This window comes from Bombyx mori, chromosome 16 (assembly GCF_030269925.1).
Source record: "Bombyx mori chromosome 16, ASM3026992v2".
NCBI classification, from domain to species: Eukaryota; Metazoa; Arthropoda; class Insecta; order Lepidoptera; family Bombycidae; genus Bombyx; species Bombyx mori.
The window spans coordinates 6,182,899-6,203,708 of NC_085122.1; the positions used below are offsets into that span (position 1 = coordinate 6,182,899).

The following is a 20,810-nucleotide window of genomic DNA, read 5'->3' on the forward strand; positions in this document are numbered from 1 at the left end:
AGATGCAAAGTAAATACCGCATGTACTGCAGCATCTTTTCTCTAAATCATCACGTACACTTGGGCAATAGAGATCATAAGGGGTGCTGATGAAGGCATTCAGCGGTTGAATCGGTAGGCAGTGGCGTATTAGAAATGGAGCAAATGACTTTCTTAGGTTAGGTCACGTTAGGTATGAGGCATATTGTGAGCTCGCTTTGCTTGGTATTACGGTCTTGCTTGTTTGTGTTGCAATTTTGCTCCATAATCCCAATAGACTAGGACCCCAAGTCACCTAAGCTCCAGGAAATGTAAGAAATTATAGTGCATTTAAAAAAAAAGAGTTTATCGTATCGTAAGAGAATGATGTATTTTGTACATTGAATTATTTAAAAATTTAACGCAGAATAAACATAATAAACTTCACCAGTGCTGAAATCGATTTCTTTACGATTCCATTTGTGAAGTTTCCGTAATGAAAACATAGCTTTCAATCCTGAAGTATTGTTTAAAAAAAAGAAAAAAGAAATTTCTTAGAAAAGGATATTTCTTTTTTTTTTACTATTTAAAAATCGCAGAGAGTAAAAGGTTTTAATTATGATCTTCTTTTTCTTACAATTATCAAACTATGTGGGGTCGGCGCAGAATGACCTATTTTTCCATTCAGACTTATCAGATGTCATATCTGTACTCACCACTGATCATAGAAACACAGGTACTCACCCTTTTCTCTTTCGTTTCTACTTTCGCACAGTCTAACTAAGTCATTTTAGGATGCCCTTTCCTCATATTACTGTTTTTATTACAATAATGTTTTTCATTCCGATAGAGGCACCCGTCACGTGCGGACGTGCTCATCGTCCACTCGATCGCCCGGTCTTTGTTCGCCCGGCTTTTGTTAGCCCGGCCATTGTTCGCGCGGCCTGTGTTTGTGGTACATCTGCAGACTAAGTGCTCTTTCTGGAAGTTTTTATTTGTTTTGTTTCCTTTTGTTGTTTCTGTGTTCGTGGTACATCTGCCGACAAAGTGGTTTCCTGCAAGTATTTATTTGTTTTGTTTCTTTTCGTAATTTCTGTTTTGTTGTGCTTTTTCTTTGTCCTGTAGTAATCGCGCCGCATTGCCACCTGTGTTCAATAGAACCGCTCAGGTCCGAGAAGTTGGGGCCTCGCCGCAAGGCGAGTGTTTTCAAGACCCGGGGCCGCCCCACCTGGGTACTCAGCGATCATGGACGCTGTATTCGCGGAATTCCTCCGACTTCGCCACCCACAGCTCGCCTCGGAGTTTTTGGCCTTCAAGGCCAATCACACTGCGAGCCCTCTCGAGGACTCCGCCGCGCTCGCTGCTCCTGCGTCGCCTGTACCTGCGTGCAGAGCTTCTGCATTGAGCACCGCAGCCTCTGTCGTGCCTGCCGCTCCCGTGTCGCCTATACTGGCGAGAAAAGCTGCTGCGTCGTCCGCCGTGACCATCGTTTCAGCTGAGCGATCATCCGCGGCCTCCGTCGCGCCCTCTAAAACACCTACACTTGCTCGTAGGTCGCCTGCACCCGCCTCCTCGTGCTCCGACTCTGACTCGGACATGGAGGTCGACCTCGCCCCCGCCTCATCGACGGATGGATTCACCCTGGTACAGAAGGGTAAGAAGCGTGCCGCGGAGTCTCGAGCTCCCGCGGCCGCTAAAATTAGCAAAGCCGTGAACGCGTCGCGCCCCCGCCCTCAGACTCCCGTTGCGCCCCCAGCCCGTGCCACTCCGTCGCCGCGTCCGGTGGCACAAAATAAAACCCAGACCCCTCCCCCGGTTATCCTTCAGGAGAAGGCAGCTTGGGATCGAGTTTGCCTGGCCCTTAAGGCCAAAAATATAAATTTCACGAATGCCCGTAACCTCGCGAACGGCATTCAAATTAAGGTTCAAACACCCGACGACCATAGGGCCCTCTCTTCTTACCTCCGTAAGGAGCGTATAAGTTTCCATACGTATACGCTCCAGGAGGAGCGCGAACTCCGCGTTGTAATACGCGGAATCCCTAAAGAGTTAGATGTAGAGCTCGTAAAAGCCGACCTGTTAGAACAAGGCCTACCAGTGAATTCTGTACACCGTATGCACACCGGTCGCGGTAGGGAGCCATATAATATGGTTCTAGTCGCTCTCCAGCCTACCCCCGAGGGTAAGAAAATCTTTAACACACAGACCGTCTGTTGGCTCTCTGGTATCGCTGTCGAAGCCCCCCATAAAAAAGGCACTCCTAGCCAGTGCCATAACTGTCAATTGTACGGGCACTCTTCCCGTAACTGTCACGCGCGCCCCCGATGTGTTAAGTGTTTGGGCGATTACGCCACGGCCCTCTGCGCTCGCGACCAAAAAACCGCGACGGAACCGCCTAGCTGCGTCCTGTGTCGAACACAGGGTCACCCCGCGAATTACCGTGGTTGCCCCCGAGCCCCTAAAATAAATCGCCGCGTCGCCCGCCAAAACCGCCTCCGAGCTTCCGGCCCAGACATCAAAGCCTCGGCACCCTCTGCGTCGCAGGCTAAGCCAGCGTTCGTTCCGGCGGCGGTGCCCAGTGTCTCGGCCTGGGCAAAACCGCTGCCGTACACGAACACGGCTACAACTCCCTCCTCCGCGATTCGTCCCGCCCCCGCGACTCGTCCCTCTCCCGCGACTTGCCCTCCGACCGCGTCCGACAATCTCGCTTTAGCGATCGACTTCTTTCAGTCGATCAACTTTGAGCGCGTTAACGCTTTGGGCGACGCCATTCGCGCTGCCTCCACTGCACAACACTTTATCGCCGTTGTGCAGGAATACGCCGACGTATACGCGTCATTAAATACGTACGTCCTCCCCTCACTCCGCCGGTAATCAATGGCGTATATAAGTAGAATAAAGCCCCTATCCGTAACGATAGGATTTTTTAACGCTTACGGTCTCGCAAATCAACGTGATCAGGTTTCTGACTTTTTGCGTGACCACCAAATTGATATCTTTTTAGTGCAGGAGACCCTACTTAAGCCCGCGCGCCGTGACCCTAAAATCGCGAACTATAACATGGTCAGGAACGACAGGCTCTCTGCCCGTGGTGGTGGTACCGTCATTTACTATAGAAGAGCCCTGCATTGCGTCCCGCTCGATCCTCCCGCGCTCGCTAATATCGAAGCATCAGTGTGCCGAATCTCACTGACGGGACACGCGCCGATCGTTATCGCGTCCGTTTATCTTCCACCGGATAAGATCGTTCTAAGCAGTGATATCGAGGCGCTGCTCGGTATGGGGAGCTCTGTCATTCTGGCGGGCGACCTAAATTGTAAACACATCAGGTGGAACTCACACACCACAACCCCGAATGGCAGGCGGCTTGACGCGTTAGTCGATGATCTCGCCTTCGATATCGTCGCTCCGCTAACCCCGACTCACTACCCGCTAAATATCGCGCATCGCCCGGATATACTCGACATAGCGTTATTAAAAAACGTAACTCTGCGCTTACACTCGATCGAAGTAGTTTCAGAGTTAGATTCAGACCACCGTCCCGTCGTTATGAAGCTCGGTCGCGCTCCCGATTCCGTTCCCGTCACGAGGACTGTGGTGGATTGGCACACGCTGGGCATCAGCCTGGCTGAATCTGATCCACCATCGCTCCCGTTTAACCCGGACTCTATCCCGTCTCCTCAGGATACCGCTGAAGCCATAGACATCTTAACGTCACACATCACCTCGACATTAGATAGGTCATCGAAACAAGTTGTAGCGGAGGACTTCCTTCACCGCTTCAAATTGTCCGACGATATTAGGGAACTCCTTAGAGCTAAGAACGCCTCGATACGCGCCTACGACAGGTATCCTACCGCGGAAAATCGTATTCGAATGCGTGCCCTACAACGCGACGTAAAGTCTCGCTTCGCCGAAGTCCGAGATGCCAGATGGTCTGATTTCTTAGAAGGACTCGCGCCCTCCCAAAGGTCTTACTACCGCTTAGCTCGTACTCTCAAATCGGATACGGTAGTAACTATGCCCCCCCTCGTAGGCCCCTCAGGCCGACTCGCGGCGTTCGATGATGACGAAAAAGCAGAGCTGCTGGCCGATACATTGCAAACCCAGTGCACGCCCAGCACTCAATCCGTGGACCCTGTTCATGTAGAATTAGTAGACAGTGAGGTAGAACGCAGAGCCTCCTTGCCACCCTCTGATGCGTTACCACCCGTCACCCCGATGGAAGTTAAAGACTTGATCAAAGACCTACGTCCTCGCAAGGCTCCCGGTTCCGACGGTATATCCAACCGCGTTATTAAACTTCTACCCGTCCAACTCATCGTGATGTTGGCATCTATTTTCAATGCCGCTATGGCGAACTGTATCTTTCCCGCGGTGTGGAAAGAAGCGGACGTTATCGGCATACATAAACCCGGTAAACCAAAAAATCATCCGACGAGCTACCGCCCGATTAGCCTCCTCATGTCTCTAGGCAAACTGTATGAGCGTCTGCTCTACAAACGCCTCAGAGACTTCGTCTCATCCAAGGGCATTCTTATCGATGAACAATTCGGATTCCGTACAAATCACTCATGCGTTCAACAGGTGCACCGCCTCACGGAGCACATTCTTGTGGGGCTTAATCGACCAAAACCGTTATACACGGGAGCTCTCTTCTTCGACGTCGCAAAAGCGTTCGACAAAGTCTGGCACAATGGTTTGATTTTCAAACTATTCAACATGGGCGTGCCGGATAGTCTCGTGCTCATCATACGGGACTTCTTGTCGAACCGCTCTTTTCGATATCGAGTCGAGGGAACCCGCTCCTCCCCACGACCTCTCACAGCTGGAGTCCCGCAAGGCTCTGTCCTCTCACCCCTCCTATTTAGCTTATTCGTCAACGATATTCCCCGGTCACCGCCGACCCATTTAGCTTTATTCGCCGACGACACGACTGTTTACTATTCTAGTAGAAATAAGTCCCTAATCGCGAAGAAGCTTCAGAGCGCAGCCCTAGCCCTAGGACAGTGGTTCCGAAAATGGCGCATAGACATCAACCCAGCGAAAAGTACTGCGGTGCTATTTCAGAGGGGAAGCTCCACACGGATTTCCTCCCGGATTAGGAGGAGGAATCTCACACCCCCGATTACTCTCTTTAGACAACCCATACCCTGGGCCAGGAAGGTCAAGTACCTGGGCGTTACCCTGGATGCATCGATGACATTCCGCCCGCATATAAAATCAGTCCGTGACCGTGCCGCGTTTATTCTCGGTAGACTCTACCCCATGATCTGTAAGCGGAGTAAAATGTCCCTTCGGAACAAGGTGACACTTTACAAAACTTGCATAAGGCCCGTCATGACTTACGCGAGTGTGGTGTTCGCTCACGCGGCCCGCACACACATAGACACCCTCCAATCCCTACAATCCCGCTTTTGCAGGTTAGCTGTCGGGGCTCCGTGGTTCGTGAGGAACGTTGACCTACACGACGACCTGGGCCTCGAATCAATTCGGAAATACATGAAGTCAGCGTCGGAACGATACTTCGATAAGCTATGCGTCATGATAATCGCCTTATCGTTGCCGCCGCTGACTACTCCCCGAATCCTGATCATGCAGGAGCCAGTCACCGTCGACGCCCTAGACACGTCCTTACGGATCCATCAGATCCAATAACCTTTGCATTAGATGCCTTCAGCTCTAATACTAGGGGCAGGCTTAGGGACCCCGGTAACCGTACTCGTCGAACTCGACAAAGAGGTCGACGTGCAACCTAACCCATGCATCAGCCCGCTGAGTTTCTCGCCGGATCTTCTCAGCGGGTCGCGATTCCGATCCGGTAGTAGATTCATTCGCGAAACAATTGCTCTTGAGTTGTTAGGTCTCCTTCGGAGGCGCTCGGGCAGTTGTTAGCAAATCCCACCCCTCTTGGCTGAGCCTTTGCTCGCCCACCTGTCCTGGTGAAACTGGAAAGGCCTTCGGGCCACCAGTAAACTTTCAATCATAAAAAAAAAAAAAAATGTTTTTATTTATGGTATAAACTAATTATGATTGTGATTTTTTTCCAAAGTACTACATTAAGAAGCAATTCGTGGTTCATTAAAGGATTTGTGTTTTTTTTTGACGTACAAAACACCTTGCGGTCAGTTTATAATTACGAGTACATACAAAATTACCTCGATGTTACATCTGCTAGAAAAAATCAAGGCCTCGTATCACATCGTAATAGCTTCTGCATTGTTTGATGGTCACGTGAATTATCACACAAAATACTTATGTATTTATTTAGCAAACACTTAAAAGCGCGTAAATAAATATACATTAACTGGCTTTTTCGCAAAATATGTCAATTTAAAACAGTTTCCCAAAACGTACTACGTCTATTTATGCAGCAGAAGTTCAACCTTATATCTGATGTCTATGGGCTTTGAGAGTCCCTTAACATCGTCTTTTAATAACTTATTGAAAGATATGTTTAATATTGTTCCAGGTGTTACTATTAGAAGCCGGAGGAGACGAGCCTATTCAATCAGCGGTGCCATCTTGGGTGACCGCTTATTGGGGTCGCAATGACACAGATTGGCGGTATTATACTGAGCCTCAAGAGAAAGCATGAAGGTTATAGACATCAACCCAGCGAAAAGTACTGCGGTGCTCTTTCAGAGGGGAAGCTCCACACGGATTTCCTCCCGTATTAGGAGGAGGAATCTCACACCCCCGATTACTCTCTTTAGTCAATCCATACCCTGGGCCAGGAAGGTCAAGTACCTGGGCGTTACCCTGGATGCATCGATGACATTCCGCCCGCATATAAAATCAGTCCGTGACCGTGCCGCGTTTATTCTCGGTAGACTCTACCCCATGATTTGTAAGCGGAGTAAAATGTCCCTTCGGAACAAGGTGACACTTTACAAAACTTGCATAAGGCCCGTCATGACTTACGCGAGTGTGGTGTTCGCTCACGCGGCCCGCACGCACATAGACACCCTTCAATCTCTACAATCCCGCTTTTGCAGGTTAGCCGTCGGAGCTCCGTGGTTCGTGAGGAACGTTGACCTACACGACGACCTGGGCCTCGAATCTATACAGAAATACATGAAGTCAGCGTCGGAACGGTACTTCGATAAGGCTATGCGTCATGATAATCGCCTTATCGTAGCCGCCGCTGACTACTCCCCGAATCCTGATCATGCAGGAGCCAGTCACCGTCGACGCCCTAGACACGTCCTTACGGATCCATCAGATCCAATAACCTTCGCACTAGACGCCTTCAGCTCTAGGAGCAGGCTTAGGGACCTCGGTAACCGTACTCGTCGAACTCGACAAAGAGTTCGCCGTGCAACCTAACCCATGAATCAGCTCGCTGAGTTTCTCGCCGGATCTTCTCAGCGGGTCGCGATTCCGATCCGGTAGTAGATTCATTCGCGAAGCAGCTGCTCTTGAGCTGTTAGGTCTCCTTCGGAGGCGCTCGGGTAGCTGTTAGCAAATCCCACCCCTCCTGGCTGAGCCTTTGCTCGCCCACCTGTCCTGGTGAAACTGGAAAGGCCTCCGGGCCACCAGTAATCATTCAATCATAAAAAAAAAAAAAAAAAAAAAAAAAAAAAAGAAAGCATGCCTCGCCAATGGAGGAATATGCTCGTGGCCGAGAGGAAAGATGTTGGGTAAATGAATTTTATTTGATTTAAGTTGATAATAAGTAGTTACCGTCGCTCATGGACATCAACAGTTCTTTTCAATCATTCACCATCTTAGACCTTTTTTTTATTGCTTAGATGGGTGGAACAGCTCACAGCCCACCTGGTGTTAGGTGGTTACTGGAGCCCATAGACATCTACAGCGTAAATGCGCCACCCACCTTGAGATATAAGTTCTAAGGTCTCAAGTATAGTTACAACGGCTGTCCCACCCTTCAAACCGAAACGCATTACTGTTTCACGGCAGAAATAGGCAGGGCGGTGGGTACCTACCCGTGCGGACTCACAAGAGGTCCTACCACCTTACAGCCCAGGGTGGGCCTTAGCCTGGTCCAGTATGTCTCTCCAGACTGCTCTGTTCAGGGTTGTTCCTTCCAGTTCCTGACACCGATAACTTTGAGGTCGTGCTCTACGCCATCTAACCATCGGAGTTTGGGCCTGCCACGACTTCTGCGGTCCTCTGGTTCGCCATATACTAGTTGTCTTGACATTCTGGTCTCCTCCATTCGAACTACATGTCCTGCCCATCGTAGGCGTCCAATTTTTATAGTTTTTATGATATTAGGATCCTTGGAAATATCATACAACTTGTCGTTATGGCGCGTCCTCCATATATCGTTTTCAGTCATTACCTTCCACATTTTAATGCTATTATAGTATTAAATAGACTCAAAATTAACTTACTATCATTATAATTACTGTTGTTCATTTCATGGATACATAATTCGGCTGTTCGAAGTAAAGTATCAAAAACCGAATAGAAATCTGAATGTTTGTTTAGTCTGAATCAATCTTCATGCGTTGAAATTTACTTTAGGTGGCTGTAGTGTTATCAACGGTATGATGTATATGTGTGGTCACGCTGCCGACTACGATGGATGGGCTATAGACTTAAAATTAACTTACTATCACTATAGGTAATTACAGTTGGTCATTTCGTCGATACATAACTCGGCTATTCGAAGTAAAGTACCAAAAACCGGATAGAAATCTGAATGTTTAGTCTGAACCAATCTTAATGCGTTGAAATTTACTTTAGGTGGCTGTAGTGTTATCAACGGCATGATGTATATGAGAGGTCACGCTGCCGATTACGACGGATGGGCGGTAAACGGCGCCGAGGGTTGGTCGTGGTTCGATGTACTTCCACACTTCTTAAAAAGCGAAGACAATAAGGAAATCGGGAGCGGGGTGTCTAGTCAATATCATACAACTGGTGGCCTCATGCCGGTGCAAAAGGTAGATAGACGTTATAAGTATAAGTAAAGAAGTCGAGGAGATTGCGATCCAAATCTGATTATAATTCTAGTTCCAAGTTCTTAATCGTGGTTTAAACATAGTTTTCGACACGTAGAAGTGAACTTTGAGGGTATCTATTCTATATACCTTTAAACGAGCAATTCTTGTATATTAATATATATATAATCTTATACCTTTAAACGAGCAATTATTTTATAATAATATATATATATATATATATATAATCTGAATCTCGGAAACGGCTCCAACGATTTTCATAAAATTTTGTATACAGGGGATTTCGGGGGCGATAAATCGATCTAGCTACGATTTATTTTCCGAAAATGTTGTTTTATTCGTGTTTTCAATAATAAATAATCAACTCTTCCCGACATCTATTGGCGAATAATAAAACTATTTTTCCTAATTGAGGGCAACTAGCCGCTTTAAAGAGGCACGACAAGATGGCGTTATCAAAAAAAAATCGAGCTAAGCTCGGTCATCGTCTAGTAATATTTAATTAAACATATCTATAATTACTAAAACTGACCCTTAAATCATTAGTTTAAGCATTAAATTCGAGAAAAATTGCTGTTTGTCACCCCCAAAATATTTTTAAACAATTTGTTGCCGCAGTTTTTGATGTACGTCATTTTCGCATTTTTATTTTATGAAAAAAAAACACGTTTTTACATTTTGGGTCCACATTATTACAATTTTACGATCTAGATATATATTCTTTTTGCATTTTAGATTTGTGTTTTCGTCATGTCATGCCATTACATTGTGCCTTAAATTCGCAGTTCCGGTATGCGCCGCAGTTCGCTCATGATGTGGTCTCAGCTGCAATTGAGCTCGGATATCCTCCTACTAGTGATCTGAATGGGGAAACGATAACAGGATTCACAATCGCACAAGCTATGAATGAGTGAGTTGCGTTAATTACCACACAAAGGTTTCTAAAGTATAAAATAAATATTATATAATAAGATTTTTTTGTTTGCGATAGATGGAAAGTTCTAAGCAACGGCCCATCTTATGATTAGTAGATACCGCAGCGTATATGCCACTATTTCTATTGAAACAAATGCTCGAAATCTAAACTAGAATTGGAACCAAATATAAAATTTATGAAAATTTATAACATATACTAGCTGTACCCGTCCGCTTCGCTGGGCATTTAAAATTAACATTATTATTTCTCACCCTCACAAAGATTCTCATCATTAACGCACCCGCAACTGGTGTAGCAAGTCCAACACTCATATAAATATTAGCCTATCCATTAAGTACATGTTTTTTCTACATGGATACCAAGTTTGAAGCCAATCGGATGCATGGTTCAGTAGTTATAACGGAACATCCGTAAAAACCACTGTAGATTTATATATTACTGTAGATAAATTTTTAACAGACGTTATTGATATATTTTTTTAAATACAATCTTACTGTTTTCGATTATGTCATTAATTTTTGTTGTAAATGAAAACCGATATCTTAAAGTGTCATAAACTTAAACCTTGACTACAGGATGTGTTTAATTGCAGTGGAGGTTCACGCTATAGTTCGGCTCGTGCATTCCTCCGTCCTGCGGCACACAGGGAGAATCTACACGTTTTACTTAACGCCATGGGTTCAAGGGTCATCATTGATCCACTTGAAAAGAAAGTCACTGCTGTTGAGTACATAAAAAATGGTGAAACGAAAACAGTCGAAGTTATAAAAGAGGTAATTAGTAAGATGTCTAAAAATCCCGTTTTCTTACAATATGTTGTTAAAAAATAAATAACAAGGGCAAAACAACTAAACTATAGTTAGTTTTGGGAACATTCATATTAGTATAACCTATGTTGGAACTTCAAATACTAACATTAGCAAATATTCGCATTATAATGTTATTCGTTTAAAGAGAATATTGTACACAAAATGGAATATTTACAAGCCAGATTGCATTAGTTTTCTTTGCACTCGATTATCATGAGTGTATTGATGTACAAATAAGATTATATTTTCCAGGCAATACTATCAGCAGGGACATTGAACTCTCCGCAAATATTACTTCTATCTGGAGTGGGGCCAAGAGAGACTCTTGATAAATTTAATATACCAACTATACAAGAGCTCCCAGGTGTAGGACAAAACTTACAAAATCATGTCGGAGTTCAGCTCTCCTTCAGATTGACAAAGGAGCCCGATGTGCCTGTGTTGAATTGGGCAACCGCTATGGAGTATATGCTCAACAGAATGGGTCCTATGTCAGGAACTGGAATGTCTCAAGTGAGTGAAATTTATTTTAAGGTTCACTATTATTGGTGAGCCAAATATTCTGGGGGAGATGAAGGCACGGAGGCTCGGATGGCTCGGACATGTAGTACGTATGGAGCAGGATCGGGCTGTGAAACGGGTGTACACGGGTGTACCGGAGGGACGCCGCCCCGTAGGGAGGCCCAAGTACCGCTGGTGTGACGCTGTGGAAGGAAATTTACGGGAGCTCCAAGTGTCGGACTGGCAAGGTGTTGCGCAGCGCCGGGATGAATGGCAAAGTTTATTGTCGGAGGCCAAGACCCACTTCGGGGTCATAGCGCCAGCTCATTAGTAGTAGTAGTATTAGTGATGGTTTTGAAAACATGAAGGCGGACCGTCGTGGTATCTTGTCAATGGTGGTTCTCGCTGCACGCAGTTTGCTAAAGAGAGGGACCCCAACAAGAGATATTTCGAGCAGCGGCGGCTTTGTGTTACTCCGTCGCCTGGATGCAATATGTATACCTTTTATTACGCTACGACTGCAATTTTTTTTTTCTTGTATGGGTAGGCGAGCTCACGGCCCACCTCGTGTTAAGTGGTTTCCGGAGCCCATAGACACTTAAGACGTAAATGCCGCCATCCACCTCGAGACATGAGTTCTTAGGTCTCAGTTTTTACATTACAACAGCTACCCCCCCCTTCAAACCGAAACGCATTTCTGCTTCACTGTAGAAATATGTAGGGTGATGGTACTTATCCCTGCGGACTTACAAGATGTCCTAACACCAGTAAATAAGGATTGATAGGTAAGCTTCTAGCGATATTGTAAGTACATGGTGTACCGCTAAGAGGATTATCATATTTTAATGCACTAGTTAGGCACATTATGGGTTAAATAGTTACCAGAGTTCATGCAGACCACAAAGATACCATCGCGCACCATGAAACACGAAGTGGAAGCTGTATAATTTTTATTTTTTTATTATCCTAGATCTGAGTCAAGCTCACGGCACATCACAAATTTATATTAATGAAGTCTAAATAGATTTAAACTCGTTATTACATTATTATTCATTATTGTTTGTTTATTACTGTTGGTAGGACCTCTTGTGAGTCCGCACGGGTAGGTACCGCCACCTCGCCTATTTCTGCCGTGAAGCAGTAATGCGTTTCGGTTTGAAGGGCAGCCGTTGTACTCAGACCTACAACTTATATACCAAAGTGGGTGGCGCATTTACGTTGTATATGTCTACGGGCTCCAGTAACCACTTAACACCAGGTGGGATGTGAGCTCGTCCACCCATCTAAGCAAGAAAAAAAATCGTTTTCTAGAAAATCTAACATTTTTTTTTGATATGTATCTATAATCAAAACGCTTCAGTTAACAGGTATTGTTAACTCTCGGTACGCGCCTTCGGGCGGACGTCATCCTGACATACAATTCTTCTTTGGCGGCTATTATGCCACCTGTGGAGACGGTGTAGTACCTGATGACGTGAAAGTGAAAGAAATTACAGATAAGAAGGAGATATCGTAAGTAGTATTTATTATATCTTGATTATTGTGTTTATTGTTCGACTGAATCGGTAGAGCATTAGTTAACATCCCTAACTTGGCGCCGAGAGTATTGGGTTCGATTCCCACATCGGACTTACATTGTGTATTTAACAGGTTTGTTTGCTCTCCGTGTGTTTATTATTTATAAATATATCTATTTAAACGTTTACGTATAAGTGTGATTGTCAGTCTCTGGTATCCATAGCACAGGGAATCCTAAATTGAGGCCGGATGACCGTGCATGATTTGTTTCCAAATTTTATTTTATTTTATTGTGGCTTATTAAAAACTTATTCGTTTAGGAAGTTCACGTATTTTTCAGGAGTAAACAATCAGTAATTATTAACGGAAGTCTTATTTATTTCGTTTATAATTTAAAATAATCTACATTTTACACTTTTCTTTTAGATATTTTAACGTGTATTCTGAATTACAGGATATCAGCGATATCTCTACATCCACGCAGTCGCGGCTACCTAACTTTGCAGTCCGTTGATCCAACGCAGCCGCCGCTCATGCAACCGAACTACTTTTATGACGAGCACGAGCTGGATGTGCTAGTTGAGGCCGCTCAAATCGCTTATAAACTAGCTAACACTACGGTAATTATGGACATATAATTTATAATGTACCTTGTATAATGTACATGTCCTTCAAACGAGACTTGTGGAGAGTATTAAGCGGTAGACAGCGGCTTGGCTCTGCCCCTGGCATTGCTGACGTCCATGAGTGATGGTAACCATTCACCATCAGGTGGGGCGTATGCTCGTCTGCTTGTACAGAAATAAAAAAAAATAAAAAAACCTTAAGCTTTAGTAAGGTTTATCATCAAACATCAGCATCGCATGTCAATAGTCGTCCACTGTTGGACATAGGTCACTCCCAATTTAAATCAGTGAGCCCAGTCTAGGGGTCTTCACAACATTTTTTACCGGGCCACCTTACGTAAGAGGGAGGGGAGGGGGCGTGTTTCACTTTACGTTTCCCAATACGGTCATCACTCAAGAATCAGTCTTGTTGTATTATCTATACAAAAAATGTCATCGAAAAACGAGCAAAAACCGTTATTATTGTCGGAATTCCTTAACTAATGTTATTGAAGCGGACAGTATAAAAAAAAAAATTTAGGGAGGCCTAGGAATATATCTGCTATGTAGTTTCTGAACAACGTAACAAAAGTGGTGCTTGAGCTATTTCAAATAGTGAGTGTATTTAAGTCAATAATTTAGTGTCAATCACAGTAAAACGTAATCGGGGTAAAGTAATGTTTAAATATATATTTTTTAATTGTGCATTTTGTAATAGATAATGCGTGAAAAGTATGGAATGACTCCAACAGAAGGATATGGGAGTGAATGTGAGGGCGGTGGACTTTCTCCGACACCTGAATTCTTTAGGTGTTTGGCGCAACATCAAACCGCCCCTGAAAACCACCAAGTTGGTACTTGCAAGATGGGGCCGCGTACCGACCCGATGGCTGTAGTGGATATGCAGCTTAGGGTTCATGGAATAAAGGGTAAGTTTTCAAGAAATCTAATAGTTCTAAATAAAATGTCTTGTAATAATGCCTTGAGGATTACGAGATTGGTAGTGGGGATTTTTTTTTTCGATACTATGAAGAATTTTCATTAAAGGTTAATAAATTGACCAACAATTTGGCTTATAAAATTTTTCTTAGTTTATTAAAATCGCATATAATTGACGTAAAGATGCTTAATTAAGGTTTTGTTCTTGAATTTCAGGTTTACGCGTGGCTGATGCGTCAATCATGCCAACGGTTCCGTCAGGTATGATTTCACTAGCTTTTGCCCGCGATTCCGTTCGCGTGGAATAGTTACTTTGGCTTAACGCTAAATTTTACCGCCCACTTCATTTACGTAGAAAGTGACAATATTTTTGAATTATAGAATGTTAAGGAGCTATTTATACCCCTATTTAGAAACATTCTACATTGGTGCTCCACTTGTATTGGTCTTACCGTGATGTTATATAGCTTATAGCCTTCCTCAATAAATGGGCTATCTAACACTGAAATAATTTTTCAAATCGGAACAGTAGTTCCTGAGATTAGCGCGTTCAAACAAACAAACAAACTCTTCAGCTTTATAATATTAGTATAGATTATAATTCGTTACACGAATTGAAGTGTTATATTGGTCCTTGTAGGAAGAACAATTGCAGCACCTGATACCTCGTAGTTTACTTAAATTTTTGCGAAGCGGTTTGTTTTAACTATTTATCCTGTTATCTTTTCTATTTTGAAGCGGATGACTCCTTAATAGACGGACGTTTAACTACACGATCTTAAGTTTTTATTAGTGTCACAGTCAGACAGTGCCGTTGTCCATAATAAGATATGAATAAGAGATCTCATCTATATTGTATTAAAAGCTGTCGTATCTTTCGTAATCTTTCGTAGCAGACAAGATGTTAATATGAATCTATATGAGCTCAAAGCATCCCTTTTCACACATCCCTACCGCTGTTAAATACGTTTTTCTAGAAATTTGTTAGTTTTATTTTCATTATTTCATTATTATAATGTTATATAGAAAAAATTTCACACGATCAATTCATTTTGAAATACAACATATGAGGCCATCAGCGCAAAAGTAACCTAACCCACAATTCATATTTGTGATTATGTATTGCAATTTATTTAATAAATTTTGATGCAAAATCGGCCTATCCCTAGTTTCATCCAAAGATAACAGAAGACTTTGTAAACATAATTTTAGCGCGTATTTTTTTTTTGCCTCCAAAGTATTGTAAAGGTGAATTCGAACTTAATTATCTCCATATTAAAGGCCGCTGCATACGTGACGGGTTTTTATACGGACGGGACGTGAACGGAACGGGGACGTGACTGCCTCGTTCAAAACGGGAACGTGATGTAAATGCATACGCACCGTGACAGTGGCTCGGATCTAACGTGCTAGTGTTGTGAACAAGGAAAGATTGATTTTTCATTTTAAGAATTGGCTTTAATTGCTATTGCTCTAGATGACGAAGTAGCTACGACCGTGAACAAGAAAAGGAGATTTTCTGTACATCCTACATGGCAGAATAGGATTATATATTATTATATAATTAAATTATATAATGCTGGATTTGACCGTACACACTCGATTAGTTTTTCGTCATCCATTTTCGACACTTGCGTATCAAGACGTCACTAGTTCTCTCTCCGGAACGAACGGAGTGACTGTGCATACGTAGCGGAAACACGGACGGGACGGGGCACGTGAGTGCCACGTACCCGTCCTGTCCGTGTCTCCGTGAAATATGCTCTTTCATATACATTTTGTATGAAACGATGTTTGCAAAACTTCCCGTCCCGTCCCGTCCGTATAAAAACCCGTCACGTATGCAGCGGCCTTAACTGTGGTAAGCTTAGGCCACTATTGCACTGACGGCCTCATATATTGTTCGGCGTCTCACATACCAGGCGACGGACCCTTGTCGTTTGTTTGCCAGTCCAACGTTACCTTCGTTTGTTTTTATCAAAATAACATTGAATATTAAACATACAGGTAATACGGCGGCACCTACCATAATGATAGCGGAAAGAGCAGCAGAATTTGTTACAACTAGATACCAACAAGCGAAGAGAACGCCAGCGGAACTAGGGAATCGTTTCGGTCACCCCAGCGACTCCAGCGCCAATAATGAGAACAGGTACTGTAGCCAAATAGAAGAAATATAGCAAAAAAACTGAATTGTCAAATCAAATCAAATCAAATCAAATCAAAAAAGTTTTATTCAACATAAATGAAAGTACCTACATACTTATTGAACGTCAAAAGAATTACCGCCAATTCACAAGAATTAGCCTCCGTCCTGAGAAGAATTGGCAAGAAACTCAGCGGGCATGTTTTCTTTTTTTTTTTTTTTTAATATTAGATTTTTATTTTTATTTTAAATATTTTTTTTTTTTTTAAATATTCATATTACAATAAGAAATTTAACAATTTTACAATATTGAAATTCCCGGAGCGAGCAACTCATTCCCACTTTGTGCAATCTTCTAGATAATCATTGACTTTATAGTAAGCTTTATTGCACAGATGTTCTTTAATAGTTTTCTTAAACCTATGTATATGTAGGTTCTGAACATCTTGTGGGATTTTGTTGTACAGGCGCACAGACAAACACCCGAATGAATTTCGTATCTTATGTAACCTACTCATCGGCACAACAAGCTTGTGTTTGTTCCTAGTATTTCTATTATGTATGTCCGACATCTTAGGAAACTCCTCAATATGTTTACGAACATACATCAAATTTTCAAAGATGTACTGGGATGGCATAGTGAGAACTTTAATTTCTTTAAATTTTTCCCTCAGGGATTCCCTTGAGTGCATGTTATAAATAGCACGTATAGCTCTTTTCTGCAGAATAAATATCATTTCTACATCGGCCGCATTGCCCCATAGCAAAATGCCATAGGACATGACACTGTGGAAGTAACTAAAGTAAACTAAACGAGCCGTGTCCGCATTTGTTAACATTCTAATTTTTTTTACTGCGTATGCTGCAGAGCTAAGCTTACTCGCCAATTTATGAATATGAGGTCCCCACTGCAGTTTGGAGTCCACTGTTATACCAAGAAATACGGTTGACTCAACAAGCTCCAATGATTCCTCAGAAACAATTACATTACTATCTACTTGTCTCACATTTAAAGATGATTTAATACATTTTAAAGTAAATTTAATACATTTCGTTTTCTTACTATTCAATAATAGGTTATTGATACGGAACCAATGAACCACACACGAAATCGCATCATTCACTTCGTCATAGACTTGTAATTGTCGTTTAATTTTAAATAATAAAGATGTATCATCTGCGAATAATACGACCTCGTGTCGGGACTCAATAAAACTAGGCAAATCGTTTATATATATTAGAAATAAAAAAGGACCCAAAATGGAACCCTGAGGTACACCCATTTTCAACGTGGTGTCTGAACGACAGTATAAAGAAACCATTTAATCCGTTACCAATTAAACATGCGTATACAATTTTGAATATAGCTTGTCCAAGGCGCACGAAAGAACCTTTCAATAAGTACTATCTCTAGAAAAATGTTTTTTCAGCGAAGGAATTTAAATTTCCTTCAAGAGAATTTTCCATACCTTTTAGTGCCACTATTAGAAGGGGCCAAGAAAAAAATGCACAATAATATAGTATTTGAAAAAGGCATATTACTCCCATTATGTATGTATGCAAGTTTTGCGTTTTTCCAATTATCAGCTTTATAAAATAATTCCTTTTTTTTCGTCCTTCCTATTTGTTGGTAGCCTAAGAGGCTATTCCAACTACCTACGCACATTTTGGCTCCAAGTCTTGCCAGCTCATTCGTGAGCTCAACCTAGAGGGACCTTGTTAGCCCTAGCAAGAGCGGTGCTTCGCTGAATCTACCACCGGATCGGAATAAGAACCCACTGATAAGTTTCGGCGAGTAACTTAGGGGGTGTTCAGCCTGTGGGCACATCGTCTGATTGACAAACATTAACATGAGCGAAGCAGCTGGTTATAGGTATTATTTTTATATATATTTTTTTTAAATTCATATTATTTTTAGGCCAGGGGGATTTGGCACATATAGCCAAGAAAATAAAGATGACAAGCTAACAGACAACGAAACAAACAAAAATCACCAGTGGGACCAAAGATGGAAGCCTTGGGATAAAAACTGGCACGGCTGGCATGAATGGCAGAACAAAGCAAACTCAGACTGGCACAAAAACAACCCACAAGAACGAAGCCAGAGATATTACGATTAAACAAATTTGATGTTTGTAATAACAAATTTAATAAATAAATTACACGTTAGAATTATTTCCGTTTTTCTTTTTTTTATCTTTAGTTTCTATAGGCTATCGGTAAATGTATGAAACACGTAGACTTATTTGTTAAAACTACACATGTGACACTTATCTTAAGCCGACGGTGCAGTTATAAAAACCATTCTTGAAGTGCCAACAACAACTATTCCAAGTATCAAGTCAACCGGATAAACAAATGTGAAAACATTAATTTAGAATATGTAATAGATTACACTCAAAATTAAGATTACTTCTTATATTATTGAACACGACAGTGCAGTGTGTCTGTCTAGAACGTTGCACGCTGTAGTTGGACGTTTCCAGCTCTGCGGTTATGTTCTATAGCGGAAACAGCTTAGTGAGGAAGTAAGAGTAACCACTTAAAATCAGGTGAGTTCGTCCACCCATCCAAGAAATAAATAAAAAATATTATTCAATATGTTATAATCACTCAAACAAAATATTCACTCATAAATTGAGACCCTAATAAAAGGTAAAGGTTAAACAATATAAACAGGCAAAGACAAAAAACACCTAAGTATCATTTTCTCCTCTATTTGTCATCCAAAATATTCTCTTTGTTTTATTGTTCAGGTTTTGGCCAGTTTTAGCTGTAAAAAAATTAAATATGGATTTTCTTTTCAAAATGTGAATACCTAACGAAAAGAGAAAATGAAAAACTTAAAATGAGGTATCATTAATTGTAGTTGAGTTCCACCACTGGGCGAAAAACAACCAAAACGTATACACCATAAAGTGATCGTCGCTTACTTGAATTATAAATTCGAAGTCTCGCAGAGCAGCAGCACGTGTGTACAGGCTTGCATTACAACCCACAAGCCGTAATTACTTAACTTTTTTTATTTAACGTAACTTGGAAAGGAAATCACAGCTACAGCCAAAAAAACATACATGTATATGACAAGGTAACACAGTTAATTGAACAAGTAAAAACCACCAGACATGGATGCCTTGAAACAAAAATCAGCGCAGCTCGCTTTAGAGAATAAATAGATTAGAAAAATAGATTAGAGAATAAAGTGACAAAAACCGTAACAAAAACAACGAATCAGAAGAAAAAAAACAGATACTACAATTAAACAAATAGACGTTTATAAAATAGTTTTATTAAATATACTACATGCTATAACTATTTCTTTTTTGTGTTTCTTTTCCCTTTCGGTTTTATTGTCTCTGGTTCGGGTTCAGATCTGCAAAAAATATTTTTTTTGTGACATTAATTTTTTTACAATAATGCCCTCACTTCATGTAGTCAGTATCAGATCAGCTCATTACTAGTGGAAATGGATTGTTGTCCTCCGGCAGCTATTACTTAATACCAGGCGCTTAATACCAGGTGGGCTATGAGCTCGTCCACCCATCTGAGCAATAAAAAAAAGCTCCTAATTGCGGATCAGACCTAAACTGGTCCGTCAATATCTGGCTTTATTTAACAATGAAAGTGGATATAAATACTTACTCATCGCTCGCCTCCGGTGTTTCAGGTATTGTGACATTTCCTTTTGACGCTCGTTTACTCTCCATTAGTTCACTAGAATCGTCCAATATTTCTTGTTCCTGTTCAATTAATTATTCAAATTAGGTATTTTACGAATAAGAAAGTAATATCTTAATAGCTTTAGTTTCGGTATGATTTTATTAACTGATCACTATGAATTAATGGAAAATGTGTACGATATTACTGTATATTGTGCCATATTATAAATTAGAGAGGTGATCACAAACTTGACTTCAACTACATAACTTAACAAAACAAAACATAAAAAAAATTAAAGGTTATATTATGTTAAGGTTGGTAATGACATTTATGTTGTTGATGTCCACAGGCTCCAATAAAAGTAGCATACAATAAAAGATATTTGACAGATGCCTGAATCTCGCTAACGCATTTTCAAGATAAGTTTGCATATATAAAAGTTCCGAACAATGACATTCGGACCGTCGGTCTACCAAGCAATATCGCCTGCTCGGTGGAAGTTCTTCTCTTTGTCATTACGTTCGTTCACTGTCACCCACAGGGTGCGCCCAGACTGGTACGCACATGACCAGCCTCGAATATAGATTGAATTATTACGCAGCTCTGTGTGTTGTGGTAATGTTTTTTTTTGACTGAATTATGTTCGACTATTAACAATCTCTTTATTCGCGCAGTCATCTATACGAAGTTCAGACCGGTCAAGTAAGATGCTAGTTCTAATATTATCTTTCGAGACATTGTTCGATTTTTGAATACAAACTACGACATCTTAAAACAAATGTTGTACACTCGAAATTTAATATTC

The 20,810-nt window shown here is 42.0% G+C and overlaps 2 protein-coding genes across 2 annotated transcripts in view; one reads left to right on the forward strand and one right to left on the reverse strand.

Annotated features, from left to right (window-relative positions):
* Positions 1 to 18,520, forward strand: part of LOC101739464 (glucose dehydrogenase [FAD, quinone]) — a 28,296-nt gene extending 9,776 nt beyond the window's left edge. The window contains exons 4-15 of the mRNA XM_062672995.1: positions 6,430 to 6,549; positions 7,546 to 7,600; positions 8,673 to 8,872; positions 9,676 to 9,800; positions 10,420 to 10,600; positions 10,889 to 11,149; positions 12,498 to 12,649; positions 13,110 to 13,275; positions 13,979 to 14,189; positions 14,416 to 14,460; positions 16,207 to 16,351; positions 18,264 to 18,520. Of these exons, the coding sequence (XP_062528979.1) occupies positions 6,430 to 6,549; positions 7,546 to 7,600; positions 8,673 to 8,872; positions 9,676 to 9,800; positions 10,420 to 10,600; positions 10,889 to 11,149; positions 12,498 to 12,649; positions 13,110 to 13,275; positions 13,979 to 14,189; positions 14,416 to 14,460; positions 16,207 to 16,351; positions 18,264 to 18,465 (1,863 nt within the window). The 3' untranslated portion in view covers positions 18,466 to 18,520. The remainder of the gene's footprint in view (positions 1 to 6,429; positions 6,550 to 7,545; positions 7,601 to 8,672; positions 8,873 to 9,675; positions 9,801 to 10,419; positions 10,601 to 10,888; positions 11,150 to 12,497; positions 12,650 to 13,109; positions 13,276 to 13,978; positions 14,190 to 14,415; positions 14,461 to 16,206; positions 16,352 to 18,263) is intronic.
* Positions 18,521 to 19,617: 1,097 nt separating this feature from the next.
* The window catches only part of LOC101736052 (condensin complex subunit 3), a 35,748-nt gene continuing 34,555 nt past the window's right edge, over positions 19,618 to 20,810 (reverse strand). Inside the window, exons 27-28 of the mRNA XM_004928823.5 lie at positions 19,988 to 20,085; positions 19,618 to 19,718 (exon numbers count right to left, since the gene is read on the reverse strand). Of these exons, the coding sequence (XP_004928880.1) occupies positions 19,658 to 19,718; positions 19,988 to 20,085 (159 nt within the window). The 3' untranslated portion in view covers positions 19,618 to 19,657. The remainder of the gene's footprint in view (positions 19,719 to 19,987; positions 20,086 to 20,810) is intronic.